Source organism: Helicoverpa armigera, chromosome 4 (genome assembly GCF_030705265.1).
Source record: "Helicoverpa armigera isolate CAAS_96S chromosome 4, ASM3070526v1, whole genome shotgun sequence".
In the NCBI taxonomy this organism is placed as follows: Eukaryota; Metazoa; Arthropoda; class Insecta; order Lepidoptera; family Noctuidae; genus Helicoverpa; species Helicoverpa armigera.
The window spans coordinates 8,550,818-8,571,988 of NC_087123.1; the positions used below are offsets into that span (position 1 = coordinate 8,550,818).

The 21,171-nt window shown below is 33.2% G+C and overlaps 1 protein-coding gene across 1 annotated transcript in view; it reads right to left on the minus strand.

Annotated features, from left to right (window-relative positions):
• Nucleotides 1-2,300: 2,300 nt before the first annotated feature.
• LOC110374837 (uncharacterized) overlaps nucleotides 2,301-21,171 on the minus strand; it is a 40,128-nt gene continuing 21,257 nt past the window's right edge. Inside the window, exons 2-5 of the mRNA XM_021332731.3 lie at nucleotides 9,334-9,403; nucleotides 6,179-6,360; nucleotides 4,379-4,763; nucleotides 2,301-3,980 (exon numbers count right to left, since the gene is read on the minus strand). Of these exons, the coding sequence (XP_021188406.2) occupies nucleotides 3,921-3,980; nucleotides 4,379-4,763; nucleotides 6,179-6,360; nucleotides 9,334-9,357 (651 nt within the window). The 5' untranslated portion in view covers nucleotides 9,358-9,403 and the 3' untranslated portion in view covers nucleotides 2,301-3,920. The remainder of the gene's footprint in view (nucleotides 3,981-4,378; nucleotides 4,764-6,178; nucleotides 6,361-9,333; nucleotides 9,404-21,171) is intronic.

A 21,171-nucleotide genomic window follows, 5' to 3' on the forward strand; every position in this document is an offset into this window, starting at 1 on the left:
CTGTATCATATCATAATATTCTTAATTAATCATTAGCTGTCCATTGCAAGAAAAATACTAAATAGTTGACTCTATTTATTTTGAATATAACAAAAAGATAGATTACCTTTTATTAATTTCTCAAACTTTGACCTCTCATTTTACAAAGCATCATTGTCCTAGCCTTATTCCAAATCATTTACACGAACCACGACATACTCAATTATATTTTACATGCACACGATTCAGTCGGCCATCATTATAATATTCGCTCCTTTTCAAGTCAAGATCTCTTTACAAACCATTCAACGCTTCTTTGGTCACTCAAAAGATATATTAATCATCACGATAATTGTTCATACTTATTAATATCTTTACAAATCCTCTCATTGACATTTTTATGAGTATCATAAATCACATTGGTCGCCTTAAGGCATTGCCATATGTTTTGTAATGAATGCAACCTTTTATTGGGTAACAACTTAATAAATATGGTTATTTATGCAGTTCAAAATGCACGCTTTTGCAGAAACAAATGCATGGATATGGTTTTTATGATATTATCATGGTTGGCATTATTTTTTATACGAAAAGAACAGTTTTACGCTGTTTAGGTGAATCAACATGTGCCAATCGTCTCCAACATTTTTAATTTAACTACTTTAAAAATAAACAATTAAAACATGCTTTACACGTTCATGTTTTGATTGTCTACCCTTCAACTCAGCATGGTAAATTTACGATTTAAGTTAAAAACATTACCTGCTACTTATTTACCTTAAGAAAGCTCAGACTTCAAGTAACTAAAATACAGCTTCTCCACGTAACAATTATTTATATCAGAACAAAAAGCACGAAATCCGACTTACTTCCTACCAGCTAATCTGACAGTCACAACTCAATTTCCAAAAACTTAAAAAGAAAAAGAGATAAAAAGTTATCCAACGAAAAGCACTATAGTTTATCGTTACTGCGGATCATACAAATGTAACCAGGAAGCGAGATTTGTGCAACAGTCATCACGAACCACGATGTTCACGAAATTGAAGATCTTCACGTGTTGGAGTCACGATGACGGACGGTTCATCAATTGAAGGGGTTTTGGTAGTAGCTTCGGGCTATCTTATTATTGCGTGGTTTATTGATGTTAAGATCATTTGAGTACACATAACTGATTGGCTAGCTGTTGAAGGCTTTCATTTGGAACGTGCATTGATAGCAAACATGGATGAGGAAAATGATATAATACAATATAGCGTAAGTAGGTATATAGTCTACTTTCCTGAAGGAAAAATTACTCAGCACGTAGAAGAAAAGAAGACATTGATAAATAGCGGTACAAAATTTTAAGTATTAATTTGGTTAGATATATTTAAATATCATGATTGTTGTTTATGTTTGTTGCATATAAACCAAATATTTGTTTATGGTATTAGGGACAAACTGTTTGTACAGTCACGTACACAGTTGACTCACCTGTACTTACAGCTATTTGGACATTTGCGTCTACATTCCGTACAAAATTATTTTATACCAAAGGTGTCGCAGAAGTACCCACAGATTACTGTAATCCTTGAGATGATTTGACAATCATGATAACATACAATTTGGAAAATATTTCATAATTAAATCTTTCATAATTTCATTGTGACTGCGGAGCAACTTCAAATTTTGCCTGAAGATAATTATCTGACTTGATTGACAGTGAACGAGCTATTCTTTGGTTGAGATAAAGTATAGACTTAGGTAATAATTTATTTTTAATTGCTTCTAATTTTTTTCCTTTCCCTTAGCTCAATGTGACGTCGTTAGCAGCACTAAGTTGATGACTTGGCAATTTTATAACCGCAGAGTATGTATCAAATGGAGTGTAAAATTGGAGGCAAAAATTGCTGATTGAAAGAGTTTCAACGTTGGAATTCCCAGTTAGTATTTAAGAGGTACGCGTAAGTCAAGATATGTCTGAACCTATTACTCCATCATCTCTTTAATCTGTGACACTTAACCACTTAATGTCATTATGTGTTTAGTCTTTAAAGGTGTGTGTGTAAATGTTAAGCGTTATAATTTGTAATTTGGAAGTTAGTACTCGTTTGCGTGGGATGGCAGACTTATGGCTGCATAAGTGACATACTTACTATTGATACTATTGATGCCATCTATCTGTCTAGAATTGGTGTCAATAGGCATCATATAATTCATACTTTGAGTTCAGTTGGTTTTATTAGTTTATAAATTTGCATTCAGTTTTCGCTGTTTTCTTTCAAACTGATATACTATGTAAATTAAAAACTTAATATTTTATAAACCAAAACACAAAATAAAAAAATTATATATTTATTTATTTTACATATTTACAAGCATAATTACAGCTAAGTTATACATATAGTAATCAAACACATTACAGTAGTTAACTAAAATCGTTAAAAGGAAATAACAAATCGAAACGAAAGCTACTTTCATTACATAAAATAGGTTTAAATGTATAACAATAATGAACTATGCGAGATTGGAATCAAAAATCATTAGATGGGAATTACTTAAGATTGAATTAAAACTTAGAAAGTTCGAAAGAAGATTACCGAACAATTACATCTCTATATAGCAATAGACTGCAATAGAGATTCACCACAATGAACAAAGAACTTCCGTCACACTCTCTGGACTTAATGGTCACGTCGGTATTTTAAAAACTAATTTTGTATTTATTTTCGACGCTCTTTTAGTCGTTAGATGACAAAATGTTACTCCTGCACCAAACGACCAAATAAAGTAAGCATAGAACAATACAAATTACATAATGGCAATATTATTCTTAGATGTATATCGTTTAAATTATTTACAATATATGACCTTGGCAGCCAACAAAATTTTTTATTTACAGGAACTGTTTACGGTTTTCTTGATGTCTATGGCGGTGACGAAGCCGTGAAGGGCAAAGTATTGCGTAGAAATTTAAATTCGTTCCTAACAAACTTCATTAAGGACTTCATTTGTTTTAGGAACTGGCTGAATACAATGTACAAAAAAGAAACAATTAACACAAAACAAGAACATTACTAAATACCTATTCCTACAATGTAAGGTCACCACAAAAAAATTATAAAAAAATCGGACACGCCTTTGTGTACTTCACTATTTTGTGATACGCATCTAGCAGCGCCTAAAAATAGGATTTATACCAAAAACTAAGTCACTGGTTAGAGCGGTTAGACGACATTTTTTGAGTTTTTACTCGACAAAATGAAACAAAAGAAGTTCCGTCAATGTTCAAGCTATGTTTACTCGAAATAATTGAGCAAACTCTAAACTGTACACACAACGACATTTTCATGAATGGTATGTAAAACCGAAATGATTGGTTTGGGTATTCCTTATTCAGTTTTATGTAGTGAATCTAATATTAATTCTATTCACACGTGCTACGATAATCCTTATCTCATTTTGTAAAGCATAAATAAAACTTTGTGGAACATGCAACAAAAATACCGTGCTATCTGGCAATGTCAATTAACATCAATAAATATGAAAATCTAGACTTAGAGTACCCCCACACTCCAAACGAAATGGTCGACCGACAGTGAACCCGACAGTTCTCAATTTATTTTTAAAGAATACCTTTAATCCAATCAGACTTTTCAGTCATTTTGATACTGGCTAAATATCTGACCTTTACAATGTGAGTCCTATCATTCATCTTCATACTCATTCTTGAGCCCAAACAAACTATCGGCCGACAAAAAGTTTGCAGTTTGCGGATACTCTTATTGTCATGTATGACCATATCGTATTACAGCCGCCAACGCTTTAAGGTTTTAGTATTGTATAAACATAGATACATCTGGCACTTTTGTCTTAACCTAGTTCTTAATTTAAACATCACAGTTACTTCGGCGTTCATTTGTCGACATGATGACCATGTTGCAAAGAACTTAGTAACGTTAGTGATGCCGTGGGGCGACGTAGGCAGGCCATTGGTATGCTGGAGCTCGTGCTGTACCCTGGAAGTAAAGTCAGTATTAATAAGGTTGTTCCACCTTATTATAAAACGTGGTCTTAAAGTGTACCGGCTTTTGGACTAGGTTTAAACCACCGTCCCGAACAAAATTAAAGGACTAAATCTAGCAGTTAAGCTGGTATTTTTTGAGTCCAATATTGTGTAGGTATAGTGAAACACACTGACGTTTAGGTTGTCCACTAGATTTTTTCCACTTATTTCTATGACGTGAAAATGGCGCCCAACCAACACTCAGATATTGAAATTGTGATGCTATGTGATAACATGAAAATGTAAAAATTTCACGCTTATTTCATGCCAAACGACACTAAAATTTGTATACGTTTATATTCCTTTTCATGCTTTTTAAAATGATTTTTAGAGCAATATTTCTCAACTTACTTCATTAGAATTTCTGATGTTCCGCCGCGTGGAGTCCTTCTCATATTTCCACTGGAAGTCGCTAGCTGAATCTACAACACCAGCATTCCCCACATCCTGATTATCAATCATATTGTGCTTAGCATCATCAGGTCTTGGATGCTTCCTTTGAACTGTGTAAGCTGGGAAGAAGTAGCGGATACCGACTCCTGGCAGGTTTTGGGAGCCAAGGATAGATGCTGGCATGTTCGGGGCCGCTTGGCTTCTCGTGCTGGCAAGTATGGGCTTGATAGGGATGTAAGAGTTGACGAAACGTTGCGCATTTGTTTGAGGTGCTTGAGGAGACGGCTGAGAGTTGTAGATCACGTTAGTGTATCTCGGCTGGGGCACGAAGAATGGAGGCCGCCTGAGGGAAGAGAGTTCCAAATTTAAATTTGAATAATTGTCTTGTTTTTTTTTTATTGCGACCTAGTTAACCTCTTTTCAGAGATAGGTCAAGGCCTCACGTTTATAAACTAGGAACACTACTTATTTTATATTTTTTATGTAAATACACGTAGGTATACTCTTAGGTAGTAGGTATGTTCTTTTCTTATTTCTATTTTACTTTAACTAATAAAATGGTATAATTTGTATATAAGAATCACAATAAAATATATAAATATGAGTATTTTAATTGGAACTACAAATATAATTTTAATAGAAACATAGTTGATACAAACTATTAAATCTTTAGCACTTACAGTAAAGCTAAGCAATAAATTTTACAAATTTTAATTTTATTTATCACAATAAAATATTAATTTACAAATACATGCACATATTCAGTAGTTTCAGGTGATTTATTAATATTAAAATAAAAATTCAAAGTCGCAATATTAGCAATCTTGTTTAAAATACATAAAAATAACACTTAAACATTATTTTTTAATACTGAATATTATTTTGATAGAAATCAAGCATATATTAAAATTACAATATGTAGTTAGAAATTATGCATTTTGCATCCTTTGATCACGAAAAGCTTCATGAAGAACAAAAGATCTTTGCAGAAGCTTTAGCCCGCGCACAATGCAACTTCTTAGTCGGTTTTTTGTAGGAAAAAATATAAATATTCAAAATAAAGAAACATTCATCTTCACACTCATTTATGAGCAATTACAACTATCGGCCGACTAAATCTTTGAAGTGTGCCCGCGCTCTTAGAAACATATAAAATACAGAGGAACAAAATATCTTCACTTGGAGGCCGGCCACTCTTCACCGAAGTAGTCAAAGAATGCATCTTCATGAATTTTCCTAGATTCACAAAAGAAAAAGATTAGCCCTTCACCAAGAGTGTTAGATTAATCTGTACAATAATCATCATAGTTTCATAAAAAACATAATCATAGTGAACTAGCTTCCGCCGGCGGTTTCAATCATTATAAGTGACCTTTTATGAATTTATTAGATGAATTCCTTTGACTGTTTATTCCTTTTCGATTCCCATCCTTGCAGTCACCTTCTAAATATCCCTCAGTTCCTAATTTTTAAAGGATTTTTATCTAGACCTATGAATTAAGCTACAAATCATATAGTAGGTATAACTCCTTTCTGTTGTTATGTAGTTTAATGACCAAAATCCCACATGCTTTATTTAAACTCCTTTAACTTCTTTACAAATGCCATAACTAAACTCTGTAAACCAACCCCCGAATTCTGATGAAAAGAGAGAATAAAAAAAATAAGACAGGTATTTTTCCTAAGGAGCATTTGTTATGAGTAAAAAAAATCCACCAAAAATAAAATAAAGAAAAACAAAAAGATTAATAATATTACCAATGAGCATTAGGATCGGGTGTGTCGTTGGAGCGTTCCTCCCAAACAGGCGCGGGTTCCCGGAAGGGCCTCGGAGGGGGTGAGGGCTCCGGGGTGGGGGGCTCGATGGGACCTCCTTTAGTGCCGAACTTCACCATGATTGCGTGTGCGCTTGATGCGTACAGCACCAGGCATGTCAGCAACTGTGGAAAGAAAGATAAGTTAAAATATTTAAATCGACTAAATTGAAATTTTGTGTTGTCCTTACAGATTCCCTGCTAGGTATGTACCAATGAGATATGTATAACCCTTTTTAAGCAAGTTTTCTTAGAGACAATAAAATGTAAAATAAGATTGAAATTCGGAATGCACTGGAAATGATAAAGAACATTGTTTAAGCAGGTCCAAACGAATTTTGATAAAATTTCAAAGTGGGTCATACATGTTATTGGTTGATTGTATATAAAAATTGGTATCGAGTTATCCCATTCCAAATTAAATCAATATTTAGCTTTCTTTCTTTATATAAGAGAAATATAGCTCTCCCGCAATTTAGGTATCTATGTAAGTAAAATCAGTTGAAAGTCCGCAATAAGTTCCATGCTTTATAGATATTCTACGCCAAAGGTTAAATACCTATCATTGTAAACATTTTGCATAGCTCTATGGTTAAAGTATGGCCGTAAAGTTGGCTCACGTCAATACTCGAAGCTATTACGCGTAGGCGACATTGAATTTGCTAAACCGTCTTAGTAAACATATTAGAATCGGTTATTTGAAAGCTTAGCATATATTTATTTCAGTGTCGCTTACCTCATATTATTTCGTATATAAGCATAGAATAGTTACTTGAATATTAAACCGATTTCCAGAAAAGGAGGTTCTCCGTTTGACCTGTTTGGTTTATAGCATATTATTTTTCAGACTTCGCAGAAGATTTTAGGTATATTATTGAAGTAAGTTTTTTTATATGTGTCTTTTAAGTTTTCAACGAAATCGACTCTATATATATAACAAAAAACTAAAAAATTTACGCTTTTTCAACCTGATTGTTATAGTTATACATATTCATTATGCTTTGACCTTGCAACTATGTTAAATGATGAGGAAGTCCACGTAAATATAACGTCCCTCAAAGATTTCATCATTACTATAACAAAAAAAAACACATAACACTGTTCTAAGCGATGAATATCGTGTGCTTACTGTAGTAAAGATTTCCTGTTTAATTAAACTACATACTCATCTTTGAAAACAATTCGTTTTTTACTCTATTTTTATATATCAAGTAGCTGAAGAAGCCCTGTGTGAACTCTTGAACAGATACTCAAATAAAGTACCTAACAATTTATATTTTTTAAGTTGCTATTTCTTCTCAAAGTATCTTATTCAAAAGTTCGAATTTTAAACTAATACTTTCGGGTGACAAATCTATTTAAAAATCTTCTGTTGGCTAAAAAGACGCTGCCTTTTGAAGCCATCTCAGTAACCTACCAGTCCTATAAGGAAAGTCTTTTCAAAAGTCACTACTATAATTCTAAAAGTCTACTTCCAAGCGAAAACTCGTTAAATTCAAAGACATTATAGTCGAATTAAGCCCAAGATGGGCTACGTAGGAGCCAGTATTCAATAACATTACTTGGCATAATTACGACTGCACTTCAGTACTTAATGACATGTTTTCTTGCCAATGACATTGAATAATGTTGCTTAGCACTCAAAGGAACAAACCAGTTTGTTATGAATCGATTACCGGAGTTATCGATCCAAGTAATAATCGATATGTTAAATAACGTTAACAAAGTAGTGGCGACAACTTTGTAATGGTATGCGATTAAAGGAAAATTATTGCATATTGTTGTAGAAATTCTCGGTATTGGCGAGAAGAATGTCATTATGGATTGTTTACTTACTGACGTTGCAACTAAGATAACATGATAACGCCGCGAATAATGAAAAAAATATAAATCAAACTCAAGCTACAGATAGGTACTCTCTCTAAATAAAATTGAGTAGAAGTAAAATAAATAGATCTGTCAGTGACAATTTGCAATCTTTGCAATAAGTTGACAAAAACGACTTTATCACGCAATGAAGATATAAATAAACATTATAGCGCTTTAGATAAATCACTAGATTAGGTTACGATGAAAACCCCATTCTCATGCAAATATACCTACTACCTAGTTTCCGCCAAGTTTCATTTTAATTAAGACAGCTTCATTCAATCTGTATCACACATCTTCATCTCACAACCTTGACGCACTTACTTCAGCTCTTATCTTTCCCACGCGAACATCTTTTTACCACATTACGTGCTTAGATCTAAAAGCTAGTTTTTAGGGTTCCGTAGCCAAAATGGCAAAAACGGAACCCTTATAGTTTCGTCATGTCCGTCTGTCCGTCTGTCCGTCTGTCCGTCTGTCACAGCCGATTTACTCGGAAACTATAAGTACTACAGTGATGAAATTTGATGGGAATATGTGTTGTATGAACCGCTACAAAAATATGACACTAAATAGTAAAAAAAAGAATTGGGGGTGGGGCCCCCCATACATGTAACTGAGGGATGAAATTTTTTTTTTCGATGTACATACCCGTGTGGGGTATCAATGGAAAGGTCTTTTAAAATGATATAAAGTTTTCTAAAAACATTTTTCTTAAAGTGAACGGTTTTGAGATATCAGCTCTCGTAAAAGTATGTCCCCCTCTATTTTTATAACTACGGGTATAAAATTCTAAAAAAATAGAGGTGATGCATGCTAATTAACTCTTTCAACGATTTTGGTTTGATCAAAGTATCTCTTATAGTTTTTGAGATAGGTTGATTTAACTGTAATTTACGGAACCCTTCGTGCACGAGTCCGACTCGCACTTGGCCGGTTTTTTTCACTAAAGCTTTATCTTTTAAATGCTCAGTAAATTGCATATATTTTTTACTTACCGGTCCCCATTGTCTATGTTAAGTTGGCACATGAAGTGTTGCAATAAGTTGCCAAACTTACGATTATAAAGTACGAAAGCGTTATCAAGACATCTCGACGAATTTATTAAAGTCGAGCATCAAAGATTGAGTTAGACGAATGTTTGTTAACAAGCAAATTGGTTCGCAGCATTCAGGGGCGAATGATCTTCATTAAGATTAGATAATATCATAAAGTTACCGTTTTACATACCTGTAACCTCGCCGAGAATCCCATGTTTATTTGTTTGTGTGTTGACTACCTTGACATTCGTCACTGCTCCCTGTAACAACGGTAAATAAATGAGCACAATTTGTTGACGAGTCAAAAATGTTGATGATACATCTCATTACAATTCAGAAATAACAACTGTCAGAAAAATTATAACCCATGTCAAGAAATTACAGCTATCAACAGGTTATACAAAAAATATTGTTACGATAATTCATGTGTCCATACTGTATTATTACAGATTAATAAAGAGGATTGAGGCATGTCTCAGTTTCGAAATATCTTTTAATAACTTTAAGTAACGATAGGTACGTACATTTTTTTAGTTTTATTCATAAACCAGAATAATACAATTAAAACACAACACCTCAAAAAACAAAAATCAACAGTCTTTTGTCTACCAGCCAAAAACAAAACAAAATCCAGCGAGCAATCACTACAGTACTTCAGAAGACAGGTTTCATTAAGCCTAAGTACATCATTATATTGTATAAGCTGTTTTGAAACATCAAAGGAAGAAAGGTGAACAAGTTAGCGTATCTTGCACGCATCACAATGCTACCAGTAAATAGAGCCTGGCATTTGCTACCTAGTAATAGATGTGGTGTAACACTTACAATATAACTTAACGATGACATGGTTAACAAGGTTGTATCTGATAAGGTTACTGGTTGGTTTTTGGTTTAGGAATGTGGTATGATGGTGGTCTGGACAATGGTAAAGTGAATAAGAATGTTTGAATTGATGAGCGTAAGAAAGATAATTCTAAATGGATTCTTTTGATGGTGAAGATGAAGAACTCATTTTGAACCTTTTTGTCCAATCTATCATAATTTCCCTTTTGCATTGTCAGCCTCATAAAGTTAAGGCACAACAGGACATCGTCGTAATTAAAATTAGTTCTGGAGTGCCTCTGCTTTCAAAGATCATCAATCCTGTAACAGATATGACCAGCCCATTTAGTGACATAAACATATTGCTAAACTTAATCATAGAGAAGTTAACAACTATGATCTATTGCACGATAGGAAAGGGTAACAGTGCAATACAATAAATTGATAAGATCTGGATCACAATCTAAACATTGTTTTGCCATTGATCCATTGTTCGCGAATTGGATTATATTTATGATGAATTGCAATAAATGTGATATTGATGGCAACAAGACTTTACACTAAAGAGATCGTTTAAATATTGAAGACTAGCTGGTGCCCGCGACTTCGTCTGCACAGGTTTAGTATTTCGAACAATATGTTTACAAATTGTAGCCTATGTGTTATTCTGATGTATAAAGCTATATTATTGGAAAGTTTCATTAAAATCCATTCAGTAGTTTTTGCGTGAAAGAGTAACAAACATCCATACATCCATACATACAAACTTTCGCGTTTATAATATTAGTAGGATTGTCGATCAAAATGTAAATAGGTCAAAAACATATTGACATAGTTACCGATGCTGTAACAGCGTCAGTAATTTATTAGTATTTGCGTATATACGTTGCACCAAAATGTTAAAATATTAAGTGCCAACGTCCGTATTTCGGCACACGGCTCGACACAAATTCGTGCCAAGAATACACATCGATGTGTTGAATTTTTAATAAGTATTCAGTGATTGCCACAATTCTCCTTTTCGCCAGGCCATATGTTATAAAAGGCCTACATTTAGCATTGAATAAAATATATTTTATACATTACCACTACTTATTTTGAACTTAAAAAGGAGAATCGGTTAATATAAATTTTATATCATCGCGAAAGGTTAAGCGACTGTGTCTCAGTTGAAATATAAAGTCAATTACACATGTCCTGTACCAATCTTGTAATTTCTTTTAATGTGTTTAATCAAAGTAATTGTATGTAATGTGTTTAATAAAGAAATGTTGTACGTTCCAAAAATGGTGCGCCTACACCGTCTTTTACTTAATGTAAGGTCAAAGTGAGTAATCATGTTGGCATAAAAATTTCATGAGTAGATAATAATAGTTAATTTGCATTTGTATGAATATAATGGCACAATTCACGCTAGTAATGAATGGAGAATTTTTATGTGGGATAAGGAAAACATCCGCGCAATTTTTGCGAATAGAAAGGTACTTACGTAGAAAAAATTGCGCTGCCCATGGCTAATGATACCTAAGCGAAATAACCATTTATTGATAAGTTGCATTGCAATTTTAATATTTGTATTACTTATTTTTAATCACTGTTTTAATATTCAAGTCTGTAATGGCTATAAATCAAGTATGAATGAAAATTAAAATCAAATTACTTAACGGGTAATTATCCATGCGTATTGACGCTATATTATTCCGCACCAATTGTTAATATTTGCTTAACAGTAGCGATTACAATACAACGCAGTTAATTCAACATTAGTTCTGCGATTTGTAGCCGAGTCACGAGTTTGGTTATGATAATCAATAAGTAATAGACTCGTTGTTTCGATATTCTAAACAGTATTGCAAGTTTGATCGTATCTCGGTACTTTAAAAGAAATTGATGACCATATTTAAAAGTATTAAGGTAAATAATGTAAGTATGTAATTTTACAACACTTAAATTAGTTTTTTTCCAAGCTTTCAAAATGCCTAACTGAAATATTTAAGAATAAGCACCTAAGCCTACTAGTGACAAGAATGCATCCATGTGTAAAAAATGTAAACACATTTACATGTACGAAGTTCATTTACTCGGTGAAGCAACCTTCGATCAAGTAATGCGTAAAGATAGGCAATAAATTACTGTTTGTTTTTCATTAATTACTCACGATATGGAAATTATAGTCACGCTCCTATTCGCTAAGGGGCTAGACCAGGCCTCTGTCACTCGACGTACTTGCGCGCGATAAATGCCTACCGCTCGCTGGGTTACCGGTAGCCCCACGCGGCACAGGGCTTTCGACAGCCGCTCGCGACGCGCGCGTTTTATGTTTATTATTTTTATTAGTGGAGATGTCGACCTCTGGCCAGTTATGTACTGTGCTTGGTTGCACGCAGATCTAGTAAAAGAAAAAATATAAAGCTTTCGTTTTTCCGTTTACCTAGAGATGTAGACAGGTCAGTCATTGTCTATTTTTATTAGGTTTTTAAAATTATTTAATAAACTGAAGCACTATTTTGATTTGTGTAGGTAGGAACTATTTAGAAATATTTTATACAAAAAAATTATTATTAAATTATTATTTTATATAAATGGTTTCTATATTTTTTAAAGTAAAAATACTTATCTTCTTTGTCATTTTAAAAATAAGCGACTTACTTTAGATACTTAAATTTTAGATACTTATACCTTATACTTAGTTATACATGCAATGATTACCGAGTTCTGGATAAAATTGGAAAGTCAGTTACAAATAAGGGTAACTTTGTTTCCCTATTTAATTGTAAGAGGCAACCCTACGCTCGCTGTCGGCACGGTCGCGGTCACTGACCTGTGCGCTATCGCATTGAAATAACAATCGAGCGCTGGAGTTTTTAAGGTTCATTTTCTAACGCAGCTATGAATTTGTAGGTAGTTTGGGAACTTGTAGGTGCTTATAACAGTAGGTATGGACTTTTTTGTATGGAGTGATTTATCTGTTACGTAGTAACTATTATATAATCTGTGCCGGTAGCCCCACGCGGCTCAGGGCGCACAACAGTCACACGCGCCGCGCGCGCTCCAATATTATTATTTTTATTTCGTGGCATGTTATGCTGTTGGTTTTTATTAGGTTTTTAAGCTACCTTACAAACTGATGGATTATTTTGAGTTGTATTGGTTTATATGTGACTATTGTAAGATTTAGAAACATTTTATATTTATGAACTTATCTAGTATTTCTATTTTTTTTTTAATTAATATTTACCTACTTTATGACTTTAACAACAGAGATCATTAGGTACTTATTTTACTTTAGATACCTACTTAGTTATATGAACTGTATTGTGAGTTTTGTAGCTCAAAACACATCTCGAGTGTAAGTAGGTATATAGTTCTGGTCCAACTTAATGACGACTCGGAACATTACGCGTGTCGCTACGCAGAAACCAATTTAAGGCATGTATCAACACTCGACGGAGTCGTACCATATGGGGTATGGCACTTGTGCTCGAAAAATAGTTGGAAACCGCCTTTGATTTTGACGAAAGCTTTACTTACCTATGCTTACGTATTAGGTAATATTTAGTAATATGTACCCATACCTACTCCATTTTAGTAGGCAATGCAATAGTTAACTAAAGAAAAATATTCTTGATATTACTTTTTATTTAAAAAACTCAGTTTTAAAAAAGGCTATCTTAAAATAAGCGTAACTTTGTTTTCCTACTTAAATATAAATAAATTGTAAGAAGCAACCCTAAGCACGGCCACGGCACGGTTGCGGTCACTGAACTGTGCGCTATCGCATTGGAATAACAATCTAGCACTCGAGCTTTTAAGGTTCATTTTATAACGCAGCTAGGAATTTGTAGGTAGTTGGGGAACTTGTAGGTGCTTATAACAGTAGGTATGGACTTTTTTGTATGGAGTGATTTATCTGTTACGTAGTAACTATTATATAATCTGTGGCTAGACGTAGGTAAATCTATGGGCATCTTGTATGTATTTCAGTACATCCTTTTACATGATTAATTAAATAATAATATAAGTACCTATAACTAGTTTACAAACAGTGGAATCCAATTTACTGAATCATAAAACATATTTGGAAGATCGCGCTAATCCAGTTTCATAACACCGCACGGATTCCAATAACAATTAACAAACTGCATTTAAGATAACAGATGTTAGATGCTTATAAACATTTTTCCTATTTTCCCACAGAGTATCAGATCACGAATATCAATTTTTTAAGTGAACCAGTATACCCATTTCAAGCGAATTTAAAACATAAACGATACGCCTAATCTTAAGAGTGTCCGAACCTACAGACTTAAGAGTTGGCCGACAGTTGACCCGATGGTTTGCAAAAGTTTTTTTTTTGAGAAAATTATTATTCCAATCTAAATTTTCAGTCATTCTGATACCTGCTAAATACCTGAATTTTGTAATGTATGTACTACCATCCATCTTCATACTGATTTATGAGTTCAAACACACTATCGGCCGACTAAAATTTGCAGTATGCAGTACTCTAAGAATGTGGAAACAAGAAACAAGTACCTATCATTATCGATTCGATCACAGTTCACGCGTTATTTGGTCACTCGATGTCACACGTCAATCGGTCGGCGAGATGTGATAAATTAAATTAAGTTTCTTAGTCAACGCTATGCTTAGAAGCCAAATAGAGGCGTATATTTCCCTAAATGTGTACAAGAATTTTGTCATAAATTTGCTTCTATAAGTCTTGAGCTGTGTCTTTTCCAGTATAAATTAGGAAAGCCTGCCTTCTACGTGTGTTATTGTGAAACGGTTTTAGCTGCCAACTTCATGTTATTTACAATTGGTTGTATTAATTCGATATTCGACGCGTGCCATTTACGTTGCGATGTGGAGAAACTGCTCGTGGTTATCGATGTATTTTCTGAAATGCATTGTAACCGCAATTGTCATCGATATTTGTATTGTGTTGGAGAAGTTCCGATTTCCTTGTATGAATTTTCCTAAGTATATATATTTAATTCCAATTTTCAGCATTTTAATTTTTCCTGTATCTATCGAGATACTTCCATGAGACTTTTATGTTTTATCTATATATGACTACTTTAACACGAAAGTATACAAAAGGTAGGTACAATCCGTACAGGTACAGGTGCTGGCATTAATTTTAATTAATTATGAAGCGTTGAAACACAATGAAAGCTAAGGTTCCTACGCAATTACAAATCTATGTCATTGAAGTAGGTACAGTGACATTTTAATTGAATTAATTAATTGATTCAATCCATCAATATGCATATTGATGCAATTGTTTTCTCTACGACATTCCTCTAGGAATTCCACGTACATACATTTAATTGAACTGAAGAATTGCAGGTTTTATTTTAACAATACAATTTGAGTCTTAAGCACAAAGAATAAAGTTATTATTTCTGTGACAATAATATATTTATAGTTACGCATTATTTAAAGCTAGTTACACAATATCGGTGCGATATCGGCTGTTATAGGCAGTGGAACTCGATCATAATTTGTCATTTACTGTCGATGCCTATAAGTGTCAATAGGATTTCTAACATAACAAATAAATTGAGTATTTTATGTAATAAAGGTGGATTTAGGATCTGCGTAATGTTTTTCTGTTAAATGAAGTAGTACTATAATCGTTTGTAATCTGGTATTCTATCCGGCTAGTAGATTTAGGTACATGGCTTCAGTTTTCTTCGTTCTGACATATGTATATTGAATGTGTAATTTGCAATTTATATGTAAAACGTTACGTTATCATGCAGGGTTATAGGTGCATGAAAATGAATAAAGAAAAACACATGAAACCTGAGGTTTTTCATAATATAGATACCTATTTATATATTCATATCAAGCTGTAGCTGAATTTGTAAAGTGAAATGTATATGGATCCACAATTTCTTACGATAAAATAGGTCTAGTATACACCCAGCCTAACCGAGGAAGCATTACAATAATAATTGGCCTGTTTCCTTGGCTGCGCCTTGACAGTGCGTCAAATAACAAAGAGCCAACATTAGTCAGGACAGGTAATGTAAATGTCCCACCCACTCGTGCGCATAATGTTACTCAATGGTTCGAAATTCGAATAGAGGTGCAACTGTCGCCCGTTAACTAGTTTCGCGCCGTATCGAATTAATGCGATAGGAGTATCTATTCTGTCAATCATCGGTTATAGAGTTTGTTTGTAAAGATTTATTGTGTAGGAAATGCAAAGGAGATGAAGACATTATGCTCAAGTTATGTTGGAGCACGCGTTCTAAGATTACTTCTTGGGTATAAAAGATTTTACATGTGTATGCAAATTGCTGTTAAGTTTTTAGTACATGGAAATTGCTTGCGTCCATGTCTGATTGGAGATACCACGCTTGTATTCTGACTACAGCAGAAAAGTAAAATGGAACAGTTCGGATGTTCTTTATTTCTCCCACCAATAAGGAAGTGGCTTAGAAAATCCTGGTTTAAGAATGTATTTATATAAATCATTACATACATAGAAATGAGGAAGCCCCTTGTGCATACTATAAAGCTTTATTTACACCTGATTTTTCTGTTGGATGGCAACAAGTCCTGATCTCAATAATAATATCAATTTCTTCGTACATATTTCCCACGAGCTCTTTCCCAACGTTTTAACGACCCAAAAGGTGTTGGCTTCAATAAATAACTCTGAAACGCATTTCACGGTATAATATTAAACAGCTAATGTCGGAAACTCGTTAATGTTATTAATGGCCATTGAAATGGGAATACGGACAATAAAATACAAACCGTTCGTACGTGTTTTAGCAAGCATCTGATTATTTGGCATTCAATTAAGCTTAGACAATAAATTGTAAGAGCTATTGAATAAAACATAGTCATACTCAATTTGCACACGTTGTAATTCAGAAAATTATATAATTCTCATAAAATATTGATCAGATATAGCCTGTATCAATACTCTCAAGAGAACATTAAACATTGAATAATGAATATGTAATATTAATACGAGTATGATTAAAAATCATTAGCTGTTAAATTGAGCTTGGCGCCAGATTATAAGATTAACTATTAGTGATATTTAATTATCTCATAAAATTGCATTAGGTTTATACAAGTCCTATTTTAGTCGAGATTGTTCGAAAGAGTTACCGTGGCCCTGTTCTTAACTATCATGTTCCTATGATGGTTTAGTCAGAAAGACGCTAACACTCCTTTACGCACCCACATCGGAGTTCATGATAATTTTAAAATCATATTTTCCCTGAAAAGTTACAAATCACCTGAATCCACATACATTTTTATATAGCACCTACATGAATTTATTTATGTCAGATAGTTTGTTGCATTTTTTCAGTTTCAATCCTTTTAAGAGCAGCAAACTTAGATGATTAATCATAGTGTAGACTCAAGCGACATATCTGTATGATTTCTTACACGATACCACTCGTAACATAACGTAACCGACAGGTTGAACAAGGAAGGGTAAGTGTATATGATACACGCCCTTTCTCTGTTCGCCTTACGTGTTTATTCTAGCGTGACAGTGTTTAGTCATATGATATTTAAAAGTGCATGTTCTTTTGTCAATATTTTTTATTAGCATTAGATGCGAAATTGGTTAAGGTGAAGTCGCTATGATGCAGCCATTTATAAGGGTGGCAAAAAGTTGGTATATATCAAATAAATGTACAACCATGTACCCTATATGAATTTGTTCACGAATTGCGAAAAATCATTTTAATATTGCCACATTAGTAGATTTAAAAAACACGAACGGATAAAAAATGAAATAGGCAAGCTTATTAGGCACCCACATGCTCAAAAAAGAATAGGTGACTATTTATCAAAGGCTAACTTAATTAAACCTATCATTTCTTAAATGGTTGATGTGAAAAGTTCAAAAATTATGCACGATGATTTATTTCAACTTATTTATTAATAGGTCGTCCTCGATTTTGTTGATATTTTTAGCTCCATAAATAATAAATCCATCGAAAGTTCAAGGTATGAACGGTAATTAGTTAAAATTATTGATAGATTTTACGGAAATTAGTCATTAAATGTACTCTTTTTTTATTACAAGTTATAAATTAATAAATTAGTACTTCAAAATAGAAAAATAACTTTTTTTACTACCAATTAGGTACCTAAAGTTATAAGTGTTTATTCAAAGGAATAGGAGGTACACATTCTCTTCACAAAGTATCAAACTAGTCCAAATATTTAGTGATTATCGATAAACACTCTAAAATTAGTAAACCTTCGTATTAGCCAAAATAATATCGATGAGATAATATATTTTCAGCAGAACGTTTAGGTACTCATGTCTACCCATGACCCGAAAATCGTATCTTCTCATATTTCGTGTGTGGTTTACAACCGAGAAACAGTAAAAAGTATTTTTAAAACGTCAACAATATACCTATTGATTCAAGCTTGTTTTACGTAAACACAATGTCTAAAAAAACATAAACGAAGTACCCAAAGATGTGAACGACCTGAGTGCAGTCTGCGTGAGTTTACGCAGTTGAAAACGGCAATTAATTTTGTATGTGCATTTAACGTGTTCAAATGCACTAATGAATGTAATGAGTCCGTCAATTTGTCAGGTGACGTCACGGAACGGGACAAGGTTAGCTCGTCAATTCTATGTCATGGGTTTATTTCACCTGCGACTATTAGTTTGTCTCTAAACTGAATTTTAATATTTAAATATGGTTTATTTTTCATCATTTACTTTAATCTTTTTCATTTTTATTTTATTCTTACGTCAAATGTGTCTTAGTCTGAAATGTTGATACTAGTTTCGCGGTTTCGACCACAATCAAAAGATAACAGCTTCCCGTAGAGGGATGGTGTCAAAAACTCCCATGTCAATCTCCTGGTTCTAAGTTACCTCTAATTTTATCCAAGAGATATTGTAGGAATTAATTTTATGTTAATTTTTAGAAACTGTTTAGTTAAGTAAGTTAAGTATTAACTGTACAGAAAACTCTATTTTTATTTATTACCAGAAAACAAAAGGCTTGATATACAAAAGGTTTAAAAACAATTATACTATACCTGTCGCTTTTTATTGCATGCGCAAATCTATGGGCGTCAAGTACAACGAATGCTTACAACAGTATTTCGTGAATACATTATACACTCCACAATTTCTTCAGACCTTGTCTCACTTACACAAGCAAAAACCACCATTGAAAAGCAAATTGATAAAATGTGCGTATTGTACGCGTGACGAATAAGGCCACGCATGACCTGAAACCTAGTCCCGACTCTATGACGAATGTACCTTTTTCGTCACACTTCTCTTAATTACAACCATTGTGTCTAATGGCTGTAATTACTGTGTGAAAACATTTAGGCAATGTTTAGATTTTTTGTACAGTTAATTAATTTTGTAAGGAGAAAAAAAGGCCTAATAAATGGGGGTCATAAATATTTTGGCACGCATAATTCACTAAGAAGTTTTTGATGTCAAGTATTCACACAAGGCATAATATAAATAATTTTGCCTTTTACAAGATAAATTACCTTTAATTAAAAGTTAAAAAGAATACTTAATTATCATACTGATCAGATACCAAACTAGTACCCAATTAGTCATTACCCTAATTAGTTCTAAAGTAACAACAATTGTTCTTGACCAGTCCATACAAAGAGTAACTATTCAGATTCTTTTAGCCTGATTTATCTTTTTAAATAAGGCAAATATTCCTAAGTGCATATTGATGACACAAACCACTTTGACCAGACCTGGTCTTCTATACATCTCTCATACTGTAATAGATCTGAGTACACTGGTCACTGTTATTTTCTTACAGTTGTGTGCCAGATCCACCGAAGGATAAACAGTTATTTAAATGAGTAAGTCATCGCTGCAAACGATTGGTATTCAATGAATCCACGTTAAACCATAAGTCAATGCAAAACGTGTAATGTAATCACGCTTAGGAGTTAGTAAACGCAGATTGTTGTAACAAGTAGAATGATAAACTTTGACTGCAGTTTGTCTTGTAACGTTTTTGGAACACAGCTTCTTGATACGCTCTCTCAACCCTTCGTTGTCTTCATTACATGTTCTGTTATTTTCACAGTCTCTTTCAAAATAGATTCTCGACGTTTCTCGTCTTTCCATCCGTTAACATCTCGATAGTCTCAAAGAAGCAGAATTTACTAGAGTAGAGTAATCACCAGCTCTTTAATACTACTCGTAATACTCAATTTTTTAACAATCGAAATAAATTTATTTATCCTCACTATGTTTAACTAAGTGTATTTTACTGTAACTTGGTAATTCGTGGGTGTATAACGTTGGATCAAAACGGTAAGTGTCATTTTCTTTTGAGCATGTAGGCGCCTATACCAGCTGCAATAATCTCTTTATTAACAGCCATCTAGCTTAATCTCTTGTAATGTAAGGCTGTTTTTAAGCTGCGTTTAGACTGAGGTTGCAAAGAACAAGTTACAATGTAGAAGTAAATAATGAACGTTTATTTCTGGGTGTCACTAAGAATTAAGTATCCCAAATAGTATATGTGCTAAAAAACTTAACAAGACTAAAAACTATATAAGACTAATAGTAGATCTGCTGATTAGCTATAAGTGTGTTACACTACTGCTATCCGTGAAAACCTGTAATTGGCTTTTTGTCTTTTTATCTATGGTCTATTCTTTTTTTGTATAGCTGTTGGTTTTCCTAAAAAAAATAAAAATAAATAAATAACTATTAATGTTTTTCTTAGGTTTCAGGAAATATCCATCACTTTTCTATTACTTTCTTTCTGTAACAAGATAATTTACCATATTGATATTAATTTGCCTGATAGACATAGCCTTATTCTATACAAGTGAAACATTGTAGTAGTCAAGTCTATGCCTACATAAATATTTAACATCTCCTTTAATATATGTAAAATTGTTGGTTTATCGATATTCTTGTAAATCCAGTTTATCGATTTGCTCGTTAAGGGTAGTTAAGTTGATCGTAACTTTATTTATAACTTGCCAGCACATAAGGTGTGTGATGATTATATGCCATCATATAATATTAATATATCAGCTGCCATAAGAACATTAAATCTAAATCAGAACATTAAAAGCGTCTATAACGAGAAGAGGATAGGATAGCCAATTTTTATACACTTATTATTATAACTATGTCGTAGTATGCCTTTAATATTTACAATACATATTTACAATAAACAATTAATTAATA